The 22531-nt window shown below is 44.4% G+C and overlaps 2 protein-coding genes across 2 annotated transcripts in view; one reads left to right on the top strand and one right to left on the bottom strand.

Moving 5' to 3' along the window:
* The window catches only part of LOC109884963 (signal-induced proliferation-associated 1-like protein 2), a gene marked incomplete in the record, with an annotated part of 384885 nt that extends 368416 nt beyond the window's left edge, over positions 1–16469 (bottom strand). Inside the window, 1 exon segment of the mRNA XM_031799971.1 lies at positions 16083–16469.
* Positions 16470–17004: 535 nt separating this feature from the next.
* Positions 17005–22531, top strand: part of map10 (microtubule associated protein 10) — a 5603-nt gene continuing 76 nt past the window's right edge. Inside the window, exons 1-2 of the mRNA XM_020476921.2 lie at positions 17005–18556; positions 18689–22531. The exon at positions 18689–22531 is cut by the window's right edge and continues 76 nt beyond it. Of these exons, the coding sequence (XP_020332510.2) occupies positions 17150–18556; positions 18689–21088 (3807 nt within the window). The 5' untranslated portion in view covers positions 17005–17149 and the 3' untranslated portion in view covers positions 21089–22531. The remainder of the gene's footprint in view (positions 18557–18688) is intronic.

Genomic DNA, 22531 nt, shown 5'->3' with positions numbered 1-22531 from the left:
ATAGTATGTTTTAATATGGGGTGAGAGAAAAAGAAGACTAGAGAAAGAGATGAGATATTATTTTTCTCCCAGGCTCTACAGGCAGACAGACTGTGATTTCAGTCTTCTAGAGATATTATTTTTCTCCCAGGCTCTACAGGCAGACAGACTGTGATTTCAGTCTTCTAGAGATATTATTTTTCTCCCAGGCTCTACAGGCAGACAGACTGTGATTTCAGTCTTCTAGAGATATTATTTTTCTCCCAGGCTCTACAGGCAGACAGACTGTGATTTCAGTCTTCTAGAGATATTATTTTTCTCCCAGGCTCTACAGGCAGACAGACTGTGATTTCAGTCTTCTATAGATATTATTTTTCTCCCAGGCTCTACAGGCAGACAGACTGTGATTTCAGTCTTCTATAGATATTATTTTTCTCCCAGGCTATACAGGCAGACAGACTGTGATTTCAGTCTTCTAGAGATATAATTTTTCTCCCAGGCTCTACAGGAAGACAGACTGTGATTTCAGTCTTCTGGCATTGTTGGTTAGTTAGGCCTAAAGAGAAACAGGATTTGGTTGGGAGGCCCATTGTGACTCCCGCTGCCCGGTCTGGCTTCCCTTCCTGATCCCTGTCACATGACAGGGGTGTGGTGGGACCTGCCAGATGGGAACGTTGACACTTAGCACCACAGAACCTACTTCCTCTCAGACAAGTTTTAGGTCAGGGACAAAATTTGCTTCAAAGAACAGACACATTCTGATTCCTATCAAGAGTAGAGGACAGAGCAGGAGCCAGAGAAGGAGCCAGAGAAGGAGCCAGAGAAGGAGCCAGAGAAGGAGCCAGAGAAGGAGCCAGAGAAGGAGCCAGAGAAGGAGCCAGAGAAGGAGCCAGAGAAGGAGCCAGAGAAGGAGCTAGAGAAGGAGCCAGAGAAGGAGCCAGAGAAGGAGCCAGAGAAGGAGCCAGAGAAGGAGCCAGAGAAGGAGCCAGAGAAGGAGCCAGAGAACAGGCACCTAACTATTGGGATAATATTTTTTTATCTCGCAACAGGGATGTTAGGTAAGTAGGACGATTGTGGAGCAGGGCTTTGTGAAGAGTGTAATGATGTGATATACATGACGTCAGAGGTCCAACCAATCTTTTGGTAAAGAATACAGTGATGAGTAATAAAACTGTCTCCTGTCATAAAAGGAAGGGCATTATGAAAAACACCATCCAGAGGTTTAAGAGGAGAAGCAGCTGCACTTTGATACGTAGTATCACCATAACAACAGGTAGAAAGGTTGATACATAGTATCACCATAACAACAGGTAGAAAGGTTGATAAATAGTATCACCATAACAACAGGTAGAAAGGTTGATACATAGTATCACCATAACAACAGGTAGAAAGGTTGATACATAGTATCACCATAACAACAACAGGTAGAAAGGTTGATCAATAGTATCACCATAACAACAACAGGTAGAAAGGTTGATAAATAGTATCACCATAACAACAGATAGAAAGGTTGATAAATAGTATCACCATAACAACAACAGGTAGAAAGGTTGATACATAGTATCACCATAACAACAACAGATAGAAAGGTTGATACATAGTATCACCATAACAACAGGTAGAAAGGTTGATAAATAGTATCACCATAACAACATAACAACAACTCTGGTCTGGTGGCTGACATTTAAACAGTATAACAGATGCTCTGGTGGCTGACATTTAAACAGTATAACATGATGCTCTGGTCTGGTGGCTGACATTTCAACAGTATAACATGATGCTCTGGTCTGGTGGCTGACATTTAAACAGTACAACATGATGCTCTGGTCTGGTAGCTGACATTTAAACAGTATAACATGATGCTCTGGTCTGGAGGCTGACATTTAAACAGTATAACATGATGCTCTGGTCTGGTGGCTGACATTTAAACAGCATAACATGATGCTCTGGTCTGGTGGCTGACATTTAAACAGTATAACATGATGCTCTGGTCTGGTGGCTGACATTTAAACAGTATAACATGATGCTCTGGTCTGGTGGCTGACATTTAAACAGTATAACATGATGCTCTGGTGGCTGACATTTAAACAGTATAACATGATGCTCTGGTGGCTGACATTTAAACAGTATAACATGATGCTCTGGTCTGGTGGCTGACATTTAAACAGTATAACATGATGCTCTGGTCTGGTGGCTGACATTTAAACAGTATAACATGATGCTCTGGTCTGGTGGCTGACATTTAAACAGTATAACATGATGCTCTGGTCTGGTGGCTGACATTTAAACAGTATAACATGATACTCTGGTGGCTGACATTTAAACAGTATAACATGATACTCTGGTGGCTGACATTTAAACAGTATAACATGATACTCTGGTGGCTGACATTTAAACAGTATAACATGATGCTCTGGTGGCTGACATTTAAACAGTATAACATGATGCTCTGGTGGCTGACATTTAAACAGTATAACAGTATAATATTCTCCACACACAGATGGTGGTGCTGTTGTTAATTAATGGGCTGTCTATTCTCCACACACAGATTATGGTGCTGTTGTAAATGGGCTGTCTATTCTCCACACACAGATGATGCTGCTGTTAATGGGCTGTCTATTCTTCACACACAGATGGTGGTGCTGTTGTTATTTAATGGGCTGTCTATTCTCCACACACAGATGATGGTGCTGTTGTTAATGGGCTGTCTATTCTCCACACACTGATGATGGTGCTGTTGTTAATGGGCTGTCTATTCTCCACATACTGATGATGGTGCTGTTGTTAATGGGCTGTCTATTCTCCACACACTGATGATGGTGCTGTTGTTAATGGGCTGTCTATTCTCCACATACTGATGATGGTGCTGTTGTTAATGGGCTGTCTATTCTCTACACACAGATGATGGTGTTGTTGTTAATGGGCTGTCTATTCTCCACACACAGATGATGCTGCTGTTAATGGGCTGTCTATTCTTCACACACAGATGGTGGTGCTGTTGTTATTTAATGGGCTGTCTATTCTCCACACACAGATGATGGTGCTGTTGTTAATGGGCTGTCTATTCTCCACACACTGATGATGGTGCTGTTGTTAATGGGCTGTCTATTCTCCACATACTGATGATGGTGCTGTTGTTAATGGGCTGTCTATTCTCCACACACTGATGATGGTGCTGTTGTTAATGGGCTGTCTATTCTCCACATACTGATGATGGTGCTGTTGTTAATGGGCTGTCTATTCTCTACACACAGATGATGGTGTTGTTGTTAATGGGCTGTCTATTCTCCACACACAGATGATGCTGCTGTTAATGGGCTGTCTATTCTCTACACACAGATGATGGTGCTGTTGTTAATGGGCTGTCTATTCTCCACACACAGATGATGCTGCTGTTAATGGGCTGTCTATTCTCTACACACAGATGATGGTGCTGTTGTTAATGGGCTGTCTATTCTCCACACACAGATGATGGTGCTGTTGTTAATGGGCTGTCTATTCTCCACACACTGATGATGGTGCTGTTGTTAATGGGCTGTCTATTCTCCACATACTGATGATGGTGCTGTTGTTAATGGGCTGTCTATTCTCTACACACAGATGATGGTGTTGTTGTTAATATGCTGTCTATTCTCCACACACAGATGATGCTGCTGTTAATGGGCTGTCTATTCTCTACACACAGATGATGGTGCTGTTGTTAATGGGCTGTCTATTCTCCACACACAGATGATGCTGCTGTTAATGGGCTGTCTATTCTCTACACACAGATGATGGTGCTGTTGTTAATGGGCTGTCTATTCTCCACACACAGATGATGGTGCTGTTGTTAATGGGCTGTCTATTCTCCACACACAGATGATGGTGTTGTTGTTAATGGGATGTCTATTCTCCACACACAGATGATGGTGCTGTTGTTAATGGGATGTCTAAAGTTACTAATGCTCTCAGCTGGACATTTCATTTCGCGACTTTTAAGCATCATGTTATACTGTTTAAATGTCAGCCACCAGACCAGAGCATCATGTTATACTGTTTAAATGTCAGCCTCCAGACCAGAGCATCATGTTATACTGTTTAAATGTCAGCCTCCAGACCAGAGCATCATGTTATAGTGTTTAAATGTCAGCCACCAGACCAGAGCATCATGTCATACTGTTTAAATGTCAGCCACCAGACCAGAGCATCATGTTATACTGTTTAAATGTCAGCCACCAGAGCATCATGTTATACTGTTTAAATGTCAGCCACCAGAGCATCATGTTATACTGTTTAAGTGTCAGCCACCAGAGCATCATGTTATACTGTTTAAATGTCAGCCACCAGACCAGAGCATCATGTTATACTGTTTAAATGTCAGCCTCCAGACCAGAGCATCATGTTATACTGTTTAAATGTCAGCCACCAGACCAGAGCATCATGTTATACTGTTTAAATGTCAGCCACAAGAGCATCATGTTATACTGTTTAAATGTCAGCCACCAGAGCATCATGTTATACTGTTTAAATGTCAGCCACCAGACCAGAGCATCATGTTATACTGTTTAAATGTCAGCCACCAGAGCATCATGTTATACTGTTTAAATGTCAGCCACCAGAGCATCATGTTATACTGTTTAAATGTCAGCCACCAGAGCATCATGTTATACTGTTTAAATGTCAGCCACCAGAGCATCATGTTATACTGTTTAAATGTCAGCCACCAGAGCATCATGTTATACTGTTTAAATGTCAGCCACCAGACCAGAGCATCATGTTATACTGTTTAAATGTCAGCCACCAGACCACAGCATCATGTTATACTGTTTTAATGTCAGCCACCAGAGCATCATGTTATACTGTTTAAATGTCAGCCACCAGAGCATCATGTTATACTGTTTAAATGTCAGCCACCAGACCAGAGCATCATGTTACACTGTTTAAATATCAGCCACCAGACCAGAGCATCATGTTATACTGTTTAAATGTCAGCCACCAGACCAGAGCATCATGTTATACTGTTTAAATGTCAGCCACCACAGCATCATGTTATACTGTTTAAATGTCAGCCTCCAGACCAGAGCATCATGTTATACTGTTTAAATGTCAGCCACCAGAGCATCATGTTATACTGTTTAAATGTCAGCCACCAGAGCATCATGTTATACTGTTTAAATGTCAGCCACCAGACCAGAGCATCATGTTATACTGTTTAAATGTCAGCCACCACAGCATCATGTTATACTGTTTAAATGTCAGCCACCAGAGCATCATGTTATACTGTTTAAATGTCAGCCACCAGACCAGAGCATCATGTTATACTGTTTAAATGTCAGCCACCAGAGCATCATGTTATACTGTTTAAATGTCAGCCACCAGACCAGAGCATCATGTTATACTGTTTAAATGTCAGCCACCAGACCACAGCATCATGTTATACTGTTTTAATGTCAGCCACCAGAGCATCATGTTATACTGTTTAAATGTCAGCCACCAGAGCATCATGTTATACTGTTTAAATGTCAGCCACCAGACCAGAGCATCATGTTACACTGTTTAAATATCAGCCACCAGACCAGAGCATCATGTTATACTGTTTAAATGTCAGCCACCAGACCAGAGCATCATGTTATACTGTTTAAATGTCAGCCACCACAGCATCATGTTATACTGTTTAAATGTCAGCCTCCAGACCAGAGCATCATGTTATACTGTTTAAATGTCAGCCACCAGAGCATCATGTTATACTGTTTAAATGTCAGCCACCAGAGCATCATGTTATACTGTTTAAATGTCAGCCACCAGACCAGAGCATCATGTTATACTGTTTAAATGTCAGCCACCACAGCATCATGTTATACTGTTTAAATGTCAGCCACCAGAGCATCATGTTATACTGTTTAAATGTCAGCCACCAGACCAGAGCATCATGTTATACTGTTTAAATGTCAGCCTCCAGACCAGAGCATCATGTTATACTGTTTAAATGTCAGCCACCAGACCAGAGCATCATGTTATACTGTTTAAATGTCAGCCACCAGAGCATCATGTTATACTGTTTAAATGTCAGCTACCAGACCAGAGCATCATGTTATACTGTTTAAATGTCAGCCACCAGACCAGAGCATCATGTTATACTGTTTAAATATCAGCCACCAGACCAGAGCATCATGTTATACTGTTTAAATGTCAGCCACCAGAGCATCATGTTATACTGTTTAAATGTCAGCCACCAGAGCATCATGTTATACTGTTTAAATGTCAGCCACCAGAGCATCATGTTATACTGTTTAAATGTCAGCCACCAGAGCATCATGTTATACTGTTTAAATGTCAGCCACCAGACCAGAGCATCATGTTATACTGTTTAAATGTCAGCCTCCAGACCAGAGTATCATGTTATACTGTTTAAATGTCAGCCACCAGACCAGAGCATCATGTTATACTGTTTAAATGTCAGCCACCAGAGCTTCATGTTATACTGTTTAAATGTCAGCCACCAGAGCATCATGTTATACTGTTTAAATGTCAGCCACCAGACCAGAGCATCATGTTATACTGTTTAAATGTCAGCCACCAGAGCATCATGTTATACTGTTTAAATGTCAGCCACCAGAGCATCATGTTATACTGTTTAAATGTCAGCCACCAGACCAGAGCATCATGTTACACTGTTTAAATGTCAGCCACCAGACCAGAGCATCATGTTATACTGTTTAAATGTCAGCCACCAGAGCATCATGTTATACTGTTTAAATGTCAGCCACCAGAGCATCATGTTATACTGTTGAAATGTCAGCCACCAGAGCATCATGTTATACTGTTGAAATGTCAGCCACCAGTGCATCATGTTATACTGTTTAAATGTCAGCCACCAGACCAGAGCATCATGTTATACTGTTTAAATGTCAGCCACCAGACCGAGGCATCATGTTATACTGTTTAAATGTCAGCCACCAGACCAGAGCATCATGTTATACTGTTGAAATGTCAGCCACCAGAGCATCATGTTATACTGTTGAAATGTCAGCCACCAGACCAGAGCATCATGTTATACTGTTTAAATGTCAGCCACCAGACCAGAGCATCATGTTATACTGTTTAAATGTCAGCCACCAGACCAGAGCTTCATGTTATACTGTTTAAATGTCAGCCTCCAGACCAGAGCATCATGTTATACTGTTGAAATGTCAGCCACCAGACCAGAGCATCATGTTATACTGTTTAAATGTCAGCCACAAGACCAGAGCATCATGTTATACTGTTTATTTTATTTTTAAATTTTTTATTTCACCTTTATTTAACCAGGTAGGCTAGTTGAGAACACCTTTATTTAACCAGGTAGGCTAGTTGAGAACACCTTTATTTAACCAGGTAGGCTAGTTGAGAACACCTTTATTTAACCAGGTAGGCTAGTTGAGAACAAGTTCTCATTTGCAACTGCGACCTGGCCAAGATAAAGCATAGCAGTGTGAGCAGACAACAAAGAGTTACACATGGAGTAAACAATTAACAAGTCAATAACACAGTAGAAAACAAAGGGGGAGTCTATATACAATGTGTGCAAAAGGCATGAGGAGGTAGGCAAATAATTACAATTTTGCAGATTAACAATGGAGTGATGAATGATCAGATGGTCATGTACAGGTAGAGATATTGGTGTGCAAAAGAGCAGAAAAGTAAATAAATAAAAACAGTATGGGGATGAGGTAGGTGAAAAAGGGTGGGCTATTTACCAATAGACTATGTACAGCTGCAGCGATCGGTTAGCTGCTCAGATAGCTGATGTTTGAAGTTGGTGAGGGAGATAAGAGTCTCCAACTTCAGCGATTTTTGCAATTCGTTCCAGTCACAGGCAGCAGAGTACTGGAACGAAAGGCGGCCAAGTGAGGTGTTGGCTTTAGGGATGATCAGTGAGATACACCTGCTGGAGCGCGTGCTACGGATGGGTGTTGCCATCGTGACCAGTGAGCTGAGATAAGGCGGAGCTTTACCTAGCATGGACTTGTAGATGACCTGGAGCCAGTGGGTCTGGCGACGAATATGTAGCGAGGGCCAGCCGACTAGAGCATACAAGTCGCAGTGGTGGGTGGTATAAGGTGCTTTAGTGACAAAACGGATGGCACTGTGATAGACTGCATCCAGTTTGCTGAGTAGAGTGTTGGAAGCCATTTTGTAGATGACATCGCCGAAGTCGAGGATCGGTAGGATAGTCAGTTTTACTAGGGTAAGCTTGGCGGCGTGAGTGAAGGAGGCTTTGTTGCGGAATAGAAAGCCGACTCTTGATTTGATTTTCGATTGGAGATGTTTGATATGAGTCTGGAAGGAGAATTTGCAGTCTAGCCAGACACCTAGGTACTTATAGACGTCCACATATTCTAGGTCGGAACCATCCAGGGTGGTGATGCTAGTCGGGCATGCGGGTGCAGGCAGCGACCGGTTGAAAAGCATGCATTTGGTTTTACTAGCGTTTAAGAGCAGTTGGAGGCCACGGAAGGAGTGTTGTATGGCATTGAAGCTTGTTTGGAGGTTAGCTAGCACAGTGTCCAAAGACGGGCCGAAAGTATATAGAATGGTGTCGTCTGCGTAGAGGTGGATCAGGGAATCGCCCGCAGCAAGAGCAACATCATTGATATACACAGAGAAAAGAGTCGGCCCGAGAATTGAACCCTGTGGCACCCCCATAGAGACTGCCAGAGGACCAGACAGCATGCCCTCCGATTTGACACACTGATGTGTCAGCCACCAGACCAGAGCATCATGTTATACTGTTTAAATGTCAGCCTCCAGACCAGAGCATCATGTTATACTGTTGAAATGTCAGCCACCAGACCAGAGCATCATGTTATACTGTTTAAATGTCAGCCACCAGACCAGAGCATCATGTTATACTGTTTAAATGTCAGCCACCAGAGCATCATGTTATACTGTTGAAATGTCAGCCCCCAGACCAGAGCATCATGTTATACTGTTTAAATGTCAGCCACCAGACCAGAGCATCATGTTATACTGTTTAAATGTCAGCCACCAGACCAGAGCTTCATGTTAAACTGTTTAAATGTCAGCCTCCAGACCAGAGCATCATGTTATACTGTTTAAATGTCAGCCACCAGACCAGAGCATCATGTTATACTGTTTAAATGTCAGCCACCAGAGCATCATGTTATACTGTTGAAATGTCAGCCCCCAGACCAGAGCATCATGTTATACTGTTTAAATGTCAGCCACCAGACCAGAGCATCATGTTATACTGTTTAAATGTCAGCCACCAGACCAGAGCTTCATGTTAAACTGTTTAAATGTCAGCCTCCAGACCAGAGCATCATGTTATACTGTTTAAATGTCAGCCACCAGACCAGAGCATCATATTATACTGTTTAAATGTCAGCCACCAGACCAGAGCATCATGCTATACTGTTTAAATGTCAGCCACCAGAGCATCATGTTATACTGTTTAAATGTCAGCCACCAGACCAGAGCATCATGTTATACTGTTTAAATGTCAGCCACCAGACCAGAGCATCATGTTATACTGTTTAAATGTCAGCCACCAGACCAGAGCATCATGTTATACTGTTTAAATGTCAGCCACCAGAGCATCATGTTATACTGTTTAAATGTCAGCCACCAGTGCTGCCCATAACCCTGTATAGGCCACCAAAGCACATTAGGAATGTGACCAAATTAGCTTTTTCCCACAGGAACATTGCCAAGGTGTGACCGTTTCTCATCCATGCTTTTATTACAAGCAATCTTGACTACTGTAATGCTCTCCTGTCTGGTCTACAGAATGCTGCAGCACGGGTACTGACCAAGACCAGATGGAGAGGACACATTACACCGGTGTTAAGGTCTCTGCACTGGCTGCCTGAGAGTGTTAGAATTCATTTTAGGATTCCACTATTGGTTTTTAAATCAATCCACCATTGTGCAGCTCAATACCTATCAGACATGCTTTATGTTATGTACCCAGTAGGTCCCTCAGATCCTCTGGCCTGTTAACTATCCTGAAGCCCAGGACCATGAGGCATAGAGAGACAGCCTTTAGTTACTATGCCCCCAGCCTCTAGTTACTATGACCCAGCCTCTAGTTACTATGCCCCAGCCTTTAGTTACTATGCCCCCAGCCTTTAGTTACTATGCCCCCAGCCTTTACTTACTATGAAACCAGCCTTTAGTTACTATGCCCCCAGCCTTTAGTTACTATGCCCCCAGCCTTTAGTTACTATGCCCCCAGCCTTTAGTTACTATGCCCCCAGTCTTTAGTTACTATGCCCCCAGCCTTTAGTTACTATGCCCCCAGTCTTTAGTTACTATGCCCCCAGCCTTTAGTTACTATGCCCCCAGCCTTTAGTTACTATGTCCCCAGTCTTTAGTTACTATGCCCCCAGCCTTTAGTTACTATGTCCCCAGTCTTTAGTTACTATGCCCCCAGCCTCTGGAACAACCTGCCAGAGAACCTGAGGGGGACGAAACTGTGGACATGTTTAAAATAGATATTTGTGGCTTTGATTTTCCTCAGGGTGCTTTTTGGTAGTTCTGTTTTTATTGTTAATTCTTTAGTTTTTATCCTCTGTTTGTTGTGTAGTAAATATTTCAGGTTTTATTTTCATAGTTTTTTAGTTTTTCCCTGTGAAGCACATTGTGTTGCATTTCATGTGTGAAATGTGCTCTATAAAATAAAGCTTCATTTGATTAATCCTTTACAAACATATGATGTTGCTGTTGTTAACGGGCTGTCTATTATTTACACCCTCCTAACCCTCCTAACCATAACCCATTTATCCATCCATCCTCCCTACATCCATCAATCCATCCTCCCTACATCCATCCATCCCATCCTCCCTACATCCATCCATCCTACATTCCTCCATCCATCCATCCTCCCTACATCCATCCATCCTTCCTACATCCATCCATCCATCCATCCTTCCTACATCCATCCATCCATCCATCCATCCTCCCTACATCCATCAATCCATCCTCCCTACATCCATCCATCCCATCCTCCCTACATCCATCCTACATTCCTCCATCCATCCATCCTCCCTACATCCATCCATCCTTCCTACATCCATCCATCCATCCTTCCTACATCCATCCATCCTCCCTACATCCATCAATCCATCCTCCCTACATCCATCAATCCATCCTCCCTACATCCATCCATCCATTCATCCTCCTACATACATCCATCCATACTCCCACATCCATCCATCCTCCCACATCCATCCATCCTCCCTACATCCATCCATCCATCCTCCTACATCCATCCATTCATTCATCCTGCTACATCCATCCATTCTACATCCATCCATTCATCCTCCTACATACATCCTCCCTACATCCATCGTTCCTACATCCATCCATCCATTCTACATCCATCCATTCATCCTCCTACATAGATCCTCCCTACATCCATCCTTCCTACATCCATCCATCCATTATACATCCATCCATTCATCCTCCTACATCCATCCTCCCTACATCCATCCTTCCTACATCCATCCATCCTCCTACATTCATCCTTCCTACATTCATCCATTCTAAATCCATCCATCCATCCTCCCTACATCCATCCTTCCTACATCCATCCATCCTCCTACATTCATCCTTCCTACATCCATCCATCATTCCTACATCCATTCATCCTCCCTATATCCATCCTCCCTACATCCATCCTTCCTACATCCATCCATCCATTATACATCCATCCATTCATCCTCCTACATCCATCCTCCCTACATCCATCCTTCCTACATCCATCCATCCTCCTACATTCATCCTTCCTACATTCATCCATTCTAAATCCATCCATTCATCCTCCCTACATCCATCCTTCCTACATCCATCCATCCTCCTACATTCATCCTTCCTACATCCATCCATCATTCCTACATCCATTGATCCTCCCTACATCCATCCTTCCTACATCCATCCTTCCTACATCCATCCATCCATCCTCCTACATTCATCCTTCCTACATCCATCCATTCTAAATCCATCCATTCATCCTCCCTACATTCATCCTTCCTACATCCATCCATCCTCCTACATTCATCCTTCCTACATCCATCCATCATTCCCACATCCATCCATCCTTCCTACATCCATCCATCCTTCCTATATCCATCCATCATCCTACATCCATCCATCCTACATCCATGCATCCATCCATCCATCCTACATCCATATATTAATTCATCCATCCTTCCTACATCCATCCATCCTCCCAAAATTCATCCATTAATCCATCCTCTTACATCCATCCTTCCATCCATCCTCCTACATCTGCCCTTCCCACATCCATTCATCCTTCCATCCATCCATCCACTCCAACCATCCATCCACTCAGCTACAGTAAGCATCAATCCACTCCATCCATCCATCTATCTATCCATCCTACATCCATCCATCTATCCATCCTTCCTACATCCTTCCTACAGCCATCCACTCATTCATCCATCCATCCTTCTTACATTCATCTATCTATCCATCCTACATCCATTCATTCATCCTTCCTACAGCCATCCACTCATTCATCCATCCAGCCATCTAATCATCCTTCCTACATCCATCCACTCATTCATCCATCCACCCATCTAATCATTCTTCGTACAATCATCCATCCTACATCCTTCCTACATCCATCCACTCATTCATCCATCCACCCATCTAACCAACCATCTAATCATCCTTCCTACATCCTTCCTACATCCATCCACTCATTCATCCACCCATTCAGTCAAAATGGCACATAGAGCAGGAGTCAGTTGACAGGCTTCTGGGAGATTTCCGAACAAGATCTTTATATAGCATAACACTTGCTTGTTATGGATTTCTGTAGTTTCCACTACTTGTTGTTTTGTCTACAGCCCTTACTACTACAGGTCCATTGAGAAGAGAGGCCTATTTATTTCCTTTATTAGGAATGTAATGGTTATGTAGAATAAACTTCCCACAGGAAGAAAAGAGAGGGATACGGAACTGAAGGATAAACAGGATTCAGACCTCTTAACTTTTTCCACATTTTGTTACGTTACAGCCTTATTTTAAAATTGATTAATTTGTGTGTGTCCTCCCCCCAGTCAATATATACACAATACCCCATCATGACAAAGCAAAAACAGGTTAAGACATTTTTTCTAATTTATTACAAATAAAAATGGAAATATCACATTTACATAAGTATTCAGACCCTTTACGCAATACTTTGTTGAAGCACCTTTGGCAGCGATTACAGCCTCCAGTCTTCTTGGGTATGATGCTACAAGCTTGTTGAAGCACCTTTGGCAGCGATTACAGCCTTCAGTCTTCTTGGGTATGATGCTACAAGCTTGTTGAAGCACCTTTGGCAGCGATTACAGCCTCCAGTCTTCTTGGGTATGATGCTACAAGCTTGTTGAAGCACCTTTGGCAGCGATTACAGCCTCCAGTCTTCTTGGGTATGATGCTACAAGCTTGGCACACATGTATTTGGGGAGTTTCCAACATTCTTCTCTGCAGATCCTCTAAAGCTTTGTCAGGTTGGATGGAGAGCGTCGCTGCACAGCTATTTTCAGGTCTCTCCAGAGATATTAGATCGGGATCAAGTCCAGGCTCTGGCTGGGCCACTCAAAGACATTCAGAGACTTGTCCCGAAGCCACTCCTGCGTTATCTTGGATGTGTGCTGAGGGTCGTTGTCCTGTTGGAAGGTGAACCTTTGCCCTAGTCTGAGGTCTTGAGCACACTGTTTTCATCAAGGATCTCTCTGTATTTTGCTCCATTCATCTTTCCCTCGATACTGACTAGTCTCCCAATCCCTGCCACTGAAAAACAACCCCACAGCATGATGCTGTCAACACCACGCTTCACCGTAGGGAAGGTGCCATGTTTCCTCCAGATGTGATGCTTGGCATTCAGGCCAAATAATTCAATATTGTTTTCTTCAGATCAGAGAATCTTGTTTTGTCATGGTCTGAGAGTCTTTTAGGTGCATTTCGGCAAACTCCAAGCAGGCTGTCATGTTCATTTTACTGAGGAGTGGCTTCCATCTGGCCACTCAACCATAAAGGCCTGAATGGTGGAGTTCTTCAGAGATGATTGTCCTTCTGGAAGGTTCTCCCATCTCCACAGAGGAAATCTGGAGCTCTGTCAGAGTGACCATCGGGTTCTTAGCCACCTCCCTGATCAAGGCCCTTTTATTTATTCCACCTTTATATAACCAGGTAGGCCAGATCACCTTTTTTTTAACCAGGTAGGCCAGATCACCTTTATTTAACCAGGTAGGCCAGATCACCTTTATTTAACCAGGTAGGCTAGTTGAAAACAAGTTCTCATTTACAACTGCGACCTGGCCAAGATAGAGTAAAGCAGTTTGACACATATAACAACACAGAGTTACACATGGGATCAACAAATGTACAGTCAATAACACAATAGAGAAATCTATGAATAGTGTGTGCAAATGTAGTAAGATTAGGGAGGTAAGGCAATAAAAAGGCCATAGCGGCAAAATAATTCCTGTTTACTGATAAACAACAACAGTAAGAACTAGGTTGTTACATTCCTGTTTACTGATAAACAACAACAGTAAAGAACTAGGTTGTTACATTCCTGTTTACTGATAAACAACAACAGTAAAGAACTAGGTTGTTACATTCCTGTTTACTGATAAACAACAACAGTAAAGAACTAGGTTGTTACATTCCTGTTTACTGATAAACAACAACAGTAAAGAACTAGGTTGGTACATTCCTGTTTACTGATAAACAACAACAGTAAAGAACTAGGTTGGTACATTCCTGTCTACTGATAAACAACAACAGTAAAGAACTAGGTTGTTACATTCCTGTTTACTGATAAACACCAACAGTAAAAACTAGGTTGGTACATTGTTTACTGATAAACAACAACAGTAAAGAACTAGGTTGGTACATTCCTGTTTACTGATAAACACCAACAGTAAAGAACTAGGTTGGTACATTCCTGTTTACTGATAAACAACAACAGTAAAGAACTAGGTTGGTACATTCCTGTCTACTGATAAACACCAACAGTAAGAACTAGGTTGTTACATTCCTGTTTACTGATAAACAACAACAGTAAAGAACTAGGTTGGTACATTCCTGTCTACTGATAAACACCAACAGTAAGAACTAGGTTGTTACATTCCTGTTTACTGATATACACCTGGTCTTTGTTCTGGGACTATGGATGCATCCCAATGGTTCCCTACTCCCTATAGAGTGCACTATTTAGACCAGAGTTCTCTGTGGGTCCAGGTTAGCGCACTAAAAAGGGAATAGGGTGCCATTTGGATCTCAACCTGTGAGTAGAGTAGTAGTGTGAGGGACTGCAGGTAGGTAGGTTATGATGTCATTGATTGAGGTCATCATCGCCCCCTGTCTGTCTCAGGGAAGTATTACCACCATAGAATAAAAGATACCACCAGCTGAGAGACAAACATTACACCAGGCATAGTATACTATTCACAATACTTCAGAATAATATATTTCCAAGTGAGAATCTCCAACCAAGATATTATTAAGTGATAATAGGCTATAGCCATTATGGACATGAAATATGGTTTTATCATCAACCTCAACAAAGGATCACTAGGACAATGGCTCTCTGTACTGTAAATCTGGAAACTCATTCTACTACTGGGAAGCAACGCATATAAACTCTGTGTGTAGTAGAGATGCTTCAAATCATCTGTCAAATAGTGGTAATAACAAGCCTGTCTGCTCATAGTGGCAGCAGTAGATCACACCAGTTTGTGCACTGGAAACTTTCACTGTGGTGTGTAAAAAGTTACCACGATTATACTCTGTGTTTCTGCCAATGGCTTTTTCGACTGGGATTATCATAGTCTACACACAATTACACCAAACAACAATATGTCTCGGACAAGTTGTCTCACTACCCCACTAACACAGTCATACATTTTTTTTTTCTACAGACGAACAATACAATTATGAGGGCTATAATAGCGGAGCTGTACCTGGACGTCAGAACATACCCCGACACTCTATTCCGTTATTCCGTTATTGGGGAGAACAGTAGGAAGAACATACCCCGACACACTATTTCGTTATTCCGTTATTGGGGAGAACAGTAGGAAGAACATCTGTGCCATTACCTTTCACTTGAGCAGCAGAAGAATAGGCTAATATTCGGGAAGATAGACGAGACGGTTATTATCCTTGTCTACAGATTAAACCGTGTTCATCCATAGAAACGCTCCAACGTGTGAAGTTCCATAGACTCTCTCCTCTCTCCGGCTGCTGTTCGGTGTGATATCCATCTAGAGACCGCTTTAGTCCGCGATGACAGCGGAGCAGAGCAGGGTGCCACCGCTGACGGATAGCTCCTCCCTCCGCCTTCCTTAATGTGATGATTTGTGGGAATAGAGAGATCCAGCCAAACACACAAGCGGAGAAGAGAACAGAGGAAATCTATTTGTTAATCATTGTAATTCAGTCACTGAAGTCTATACTGTGAAAAGAGAGAATAACGGCGAGGTGTGACACTGACGAAGATTTATCTCTGGTTGTGAGAATAAGGCACAAAATAGCAGGCCCAAATGGAATAGCCCTATATTCTGGATAATAGACATTACATTTGTATATATATATTTATTTAAAGCAATCGGCATATCATAGCCTATCTCTGAATAAAGCCCCACAGTGGCACCAACTGGCGAGCTGCAGGAAAATGTCTCTAACTTGTTTTATCAAGGAAATAAAAGCAATACTATACGGTCAAATGAAGTCTCTAATATGCTATCATTTTTCTCTATGCTATTTGTCCATAAAGGATATTGAGTTATATTCTATTGTATTATATTATTTGCTTTAAGGATACATTTCCTAGGTTATTAGTATAGATAGTTAGTTATATATTTTTAAATGTGTTATTAGTGTGCATTTGTAGCTCAATATGACTCCTAATAAATCTGCTAATGTAACATTAATCACCATTATTTAACGTGGTCAGGACTGAAAACTACTATTCCCAGAATCCTCTGGCATCACATGACATAAAAGATGCGTGACGGAAACCAGTTTGTTTCCACGGAGCTGAAGAAGCTTATGGGTTATCGGTGCTGACTGGCTAATTTACGGTTTTTCTCCTCCATTTCAGCTGTGATTCTCTCGTAAATTATACAAAAACCAAACGTTGTTGTCTTCCTAAGGGGTCTGATTGATGTTTAACCAATTGATTCAACGAGGGATTTCCATTCAGAATGGTATCACTGGCAACTCTGGGCTGAGAGTGAACCCGTCAAATTCTTGTTGCTCGGACACCTGTCGCAATGGCACAATGACAGAGCAATTAAATAACAACCAAACTCTCTTTTCTTTCGAACTATTGGTGGAATATATCAGAATAGACAAAACCAGAAAATGTCTAAATTATTCAGATGAATTAGCCCTCGGTGTGAGACTACTGGACTTCCCAACTCTGCTCATCTATCAACCAGAAACGTCTACTCCACTGCTAGATCAACGGCACCATGAGGACGAGGACATTGAGAAGGAAAACCAGCTCTATCAAGCCCACGACACGTTTAAATACCCTTTCAACAAAGGCAAGTCGTGTTTGTTCAAAACCCACCTGGACTCCCTCCACACCCACCTATCCAACACTCCTCTGCATGCCGTGGTCCTGGATATGAGGGGAGAGGTTCCCACGTTGATAGGCAGCTCGCTGGTGTCTCTGGTCAGGTTGATAGACTGTATCAGGTGTGATGTGGAGGTTCATGGTATCTCCTCTCCCTCTTCCCAAGGAGAGAAAGGACTTGTTGATTTATTTAATCTCATGGGAGAGAAAATAGGTGTTCTTTCTTTGAGATATAATCTGTTCAGTCTGGGAAGTAGTTCATTACCACATATACCTGATAACAGGGTATTGCCAGTTGGTATTACACACGGGACGGACTCTATGAAACCAATAGAACATTTACAGGCCGATCGTGGGAAAGGAACGAAACCACTTGACTTGGACATTGACAACAGGCCTTCCAAGGTCCTTTATCAGAATATTGATATAAATGACAAGCCCACTGAGATAGTGGTGTCAGAAGCACGGCAGACTCTTCCAGTTTCAACTGGCACTCAAACAGAACATTCTAGAAGCAAGCAGCATCACCGAACACTCAGAGTGGCTGCTATCGATGAGGAACATGATGAGGGAAGCCTCTATGTTCAGCCCCCATCTCTTTACTACAGCAGTTCTGTAGAACAACAACAGGAGAATGAACCAGGCCACTACAGGGTGTTAGACATGGAGTCTCTCAGGGTAGAGGATCTGGACTTGGGGAATGAGGAGACACCTGATGAGACACAGGTTCCTGCTACAGACCACAGGTGTAGACAGAGACCGGATGTGGTTATGGAGTCTAGAGGCAGGGAAGAGAGGGGACAGCACCAACCCCAGCAGATGGCATCTATCTTAGGGGAGGCTCTGAGACCGCTCCCTCTATTGAACACCTTGCTAGTTGAGCTCGCCCAGCTGAGTGGACAGAGTCAGACCCAGCTACAGCAGCTCTTTTCAGTCCACCCCAACCTAGCATGGATCTACAGGCCACTGACAGAGCCTTCTAATGGACAGGTATGATACTGTATGTACATTGTGTTGTTTATTCTGTCTGTATATTCGTGTCTATTGCTGGCATTTAGCCAAGTCAAATTCTGTGTATATGTGAATGTGTTTGGTGAACAAAGGTGATTGTGATTCTGACAGGTGGACTGGCCTCAGTCCCAGGGCCTACGAGACACCACAACATCACCACAGAGAGGCAGGCAGTCTCCTTGCCCAGTGGTTCCCGAACTATGGGTTGGACCCAGCCCCAGAGTGAAGAACAGGCCTCTTCAGGAACAATGCAGCACTACCACACAAAGTTCTATCAGAAAAACAAACTGGGAGAATACAATGAGTGGCAATACAGTGTCCAAGTCCTCTCCCAAGAAGAAGTTAAGTTTTGGAATGACAAAAACGTTCCGCCTAAGAATGAAGCAGGTTCAACCTTGTGGGATGAAATGCCACCTCCATGAGTGCAGAAAGCAACAGACAGACAAACAGACACTCAAGACCAAGGGTCATAGCAGGAAGTCCAACAACAATAACAGACAAACGGATAAACCTATAGATGGGAGGAAGCTACTCAATAGGAATGATATTCTAAATGAGGACATTGCGACTTCGATAAGTAGCCTAGACAGAGACCGTGGACGGCAGGGAAACATCTCAACAGGAACCCAGCAGGAACTAATAGACACATTCACAACTAGTGTCAATGCAGAGGATTTTTACTGTAAGAGAGATGACTCCTCCCAAAGATTACCAAAACAGAAACCATCATCCCATTCCAAGCAGGACAGTCACAGTAAACTATGGGTGCATATTCCCAGTGTTGATCACACAGAGGAGGTGTTACGGAGTGGAGAGTACGACCATGGTGACTCTGACAGCAGAGGAGACGGGGATGAGACTCCAAGAGGCTCCAAACCCAGACCGCACCTTTTAGACTCTGGCCACAAGCCCCACATGTCAGACACCAGAAGAACCCCCAGACTCAAACACCCCCACTCAGCCTCCAGCAGTGATAGGTTGGACAGTGTGGGGGCAGTAGAATACCTGGATGACTTCAGCAGTCTAGACCCTACTGATGGTGACGGGTTCTCACCTTCAACTGACCTTCTCAGTAGCCCTGAACCTGTTTCAGGTAGGACTAGGGGGAGGAGCCCCGAGCCTGTTGGGGGTGGGAAGACTAGGGGGAGTAGCCCTGAGCCTGTTTCAGGTAGGACTAGGGGGAGGAGCCCCGAGCCTGTTGGAGGTGGGAAGCCTAGGGGGAGTAGCCCTGAGCCTGTTTCAGGTAGGACTAGGGGGAGGAGCCCCGAGCCTGTTGGAGGTGGGAAGACTAGGGGGAGTAGCCCTGAGCCTGTTGGGGTTGGGAAGACTAGGGGGAGGAGCCCTGAGCCTGTTTCAGGTAGGACTAGGGGGAGGAGCCCCGAGCCTGTTGGAGGTGGGAAGACTAGGGGGAGTAGCCCTGAGCCTGTTGGGGGTGGGAAGATTAGGGGGAGGAGCCCTGAACCTGTTGGGGTTGGGAAAACTAGGGGGAGGAGCCCTGAGCCTGTTGGGGGTGGGACCAGGGACAAGACGAGGAGCCGAGTGTCAGGTGACCATAACTCTGACGGCTCCAGTGTCTCAGAGAGAAGCCAGAGAAGAAGAGTGGCTCCGCCTCTTCCTGTTCCTGTTAAAGCTGAGACGTCTCCCCAGCGCTCCCTGATGAACACACACGTCATCAGACCTCGTACCCAGGACTCAGTCCTTAGCGTCTCCTCTGACAACAGTGTTGGAGACACGCCTGCATCCATACACTCAGTCTGCTCTAGAACTCAGCTGGCAGCAAGACCTTGTAGTGGAGGAGCCATGAGGTCTGGTTCTGGGGCTAGAAGAACCTCAACCAACAGGCCTGGTGGCACTTGGTCTCAGGGAGCCAAGGGGTCTTTCTCTGAGAGTCTTAGAGCATCAAGCCAACTCCGTGACATCCATACTGGCTACATCCCCAAAGAACCCAAGGACAGAGCACCAGACAGGGGATACTATGTAGACACCCACACTGACTCCATCCACACTCAGAACAGTAGGTCAGACAGGGGGTACTCTGTAGACACCCACACTGACTCCATCCACACTAAGAACAGTAGGTCAGACAGGGGGTACTCTGTAGACACCCACACTGACTCCATCCACACTAAGAACAGTAGGTCAGACAGGGGATACTCTGTAGACACCCACACTGACTCCATCCACACTAAGAACAGTAGGTCAGACAGGGGGTACTCTGTAGACACCCACACTGCCTCCATCCACACTAAGAACAGTAGGTCAGACAGGGGGTACTCTGTAGACACCCACACTGCCTCCATCCACACTAAGAACAGTAGGTCAGACAGGGGGTACTCTGTAGACACCTGCATCTCTACTAACTACAACTCCTCACCCGAGTCCCACAAGGCTGAAGATATAGAAGAGGAGCTAACTGAGGAGGCAGGAGAGGAGCTAACTGAGGAGGCAGGAGAGGAGCTAACTGAGGAGAGAGGAGAGGAGCTAACAGGAGGCAGGAGAGGAGCTAACTGAGGAGAGGAGAGGAGCTAACAGGAGGCAGGAGATGAGATAACTGAGGAGAGAGGAGCTAACTGAGGAGAGAGGAGAGGAGCTAACTGAGGAGAGGAGCTAACTGAGGAGGCAGGAGAGCTAGCTAACTGAGGAGGCAGGAGAGGAGCTAACTGAGGAGAGAGGAGAGGAGCTAACTGAGGAGGCAGGAGAGGAGCTAACTGAGGAGAGAGGAGAGGAGCTAACAGGAGGCAGGAGAGGAGCTAACTGAGGAGAGGAGAGGAGCTAACAGGTGGCAGGAGATGAGATAACTGAGGAGAGAGGAGCTAACTGAGGAGAGAGGAGAGGAGCTAACTGAGGAGGCAGGAGAGCTAGCTAACTGTGGAGGCAGGAGAGCTAGCTAACTGTGGAGGCAGGAGAGCTAGCTAACTGTGGAGGCAGGAGAGCTAGCTAACTGTGGAGGCAGGAGAGCTAGCTAACTGTGGAGGCAGGAGAGCTAGCTAACTGTGAAGGCAGGAGAGCTAGCTAACTGTGGAGGCAGGAGAGCTAGCTAACTGAGGAGGCAGGAGGGCTAGCTAACTGAGGAGGCAGGAGAGCTAGCTAACTGAGGAGGCAGGAGAGCTAGCTAACTGAGGAGGCAGGAGAGCTAGCTAACTGAGGAGGCAGGAGAGCTAGCTAACTGAGGAGGCAGGAGAGCTAGCTAACTGAGGAGGCAGGAGAGCTAGCTAACTGAGGAGGCAGGAGAGCTAGCTAACTGAGGAGGCAGGAGAGCTAGCTAACTGAGGAGGCAGGAGAGCTAGCTAACTGAGGAGGCAGGAGAGCTAGCTAACTGAGGAGGCAGGAGAGCGAGCTAACTGAGGAGGCAGGAGAGCTAGCTAACTGAGGAGGCAGGAGAGCTAGCTAACTGAGGAGGCAGGAGAGCTAGCTAACTGAGGAGGCAGGAGAGCTAGCTAACTGAAGAGGCAGGAGAGCTAGCTAACTGAAGAGGCAGGAGAGCTAGCTAACTGAGGAGGCAGGAGAGCTAGCTAACTGAGGAGGCAGGAGAGCTAGCTAACTGAGGAGGCAGGAGAGCTAGCTAACTGAGGAGGCAGGAGAGCTAGCTAACTGAGGAGGCAGGAGAGCTAGCTAACTGAGGAGGCAGGAGAGCTAGCTAACTGAGGAGGCAGGAGAGCTAGCTAACTGAGGAGGCAGGAGAGCTAGCTAACTGAGGAGGCAGGAGAGCTAGCTAACTGAGGAGGCAGGAGAGCTAGCTAACTGAGGAGGCAGGAGAGCTAGCTAACTGAGGAGGCAGGAGAGCTACCCACATGAAGAATGTGCTTCCTAGGGACAAATGTATCAAGCATCTCAATATAGTGCTGCTGATCTAGGGTCAGATATTCCCTGTCCATATGATCTTAATTGTGATATTAAAGGCAAAACCAGTTCTCCTACTCTAATGCTGTGTTTACACACTAATTGGTATTTTCA

Source organism: Oncorhynchus kisutch, linkage group LG20 (genome assembly GCF_002021735.2).
Source record: "Oncorhynchus kisutch isolate 150728-3 linkage group LG20, Okis_V2, whole genome shotgun sequence".
Classification (NCBI taxonomy): Eukaryota; Metazoa; Chordata; class Actinopteri; order Salmoniformes; family Salmonidae; genus Oncorhynchus; species Oncorhynchus kisutch.
The sequence above is the reverse complement of the archived record's forward strand: the minus strand, read 5'-3'. Positions and strand labels throughout refer to the sequence as shown.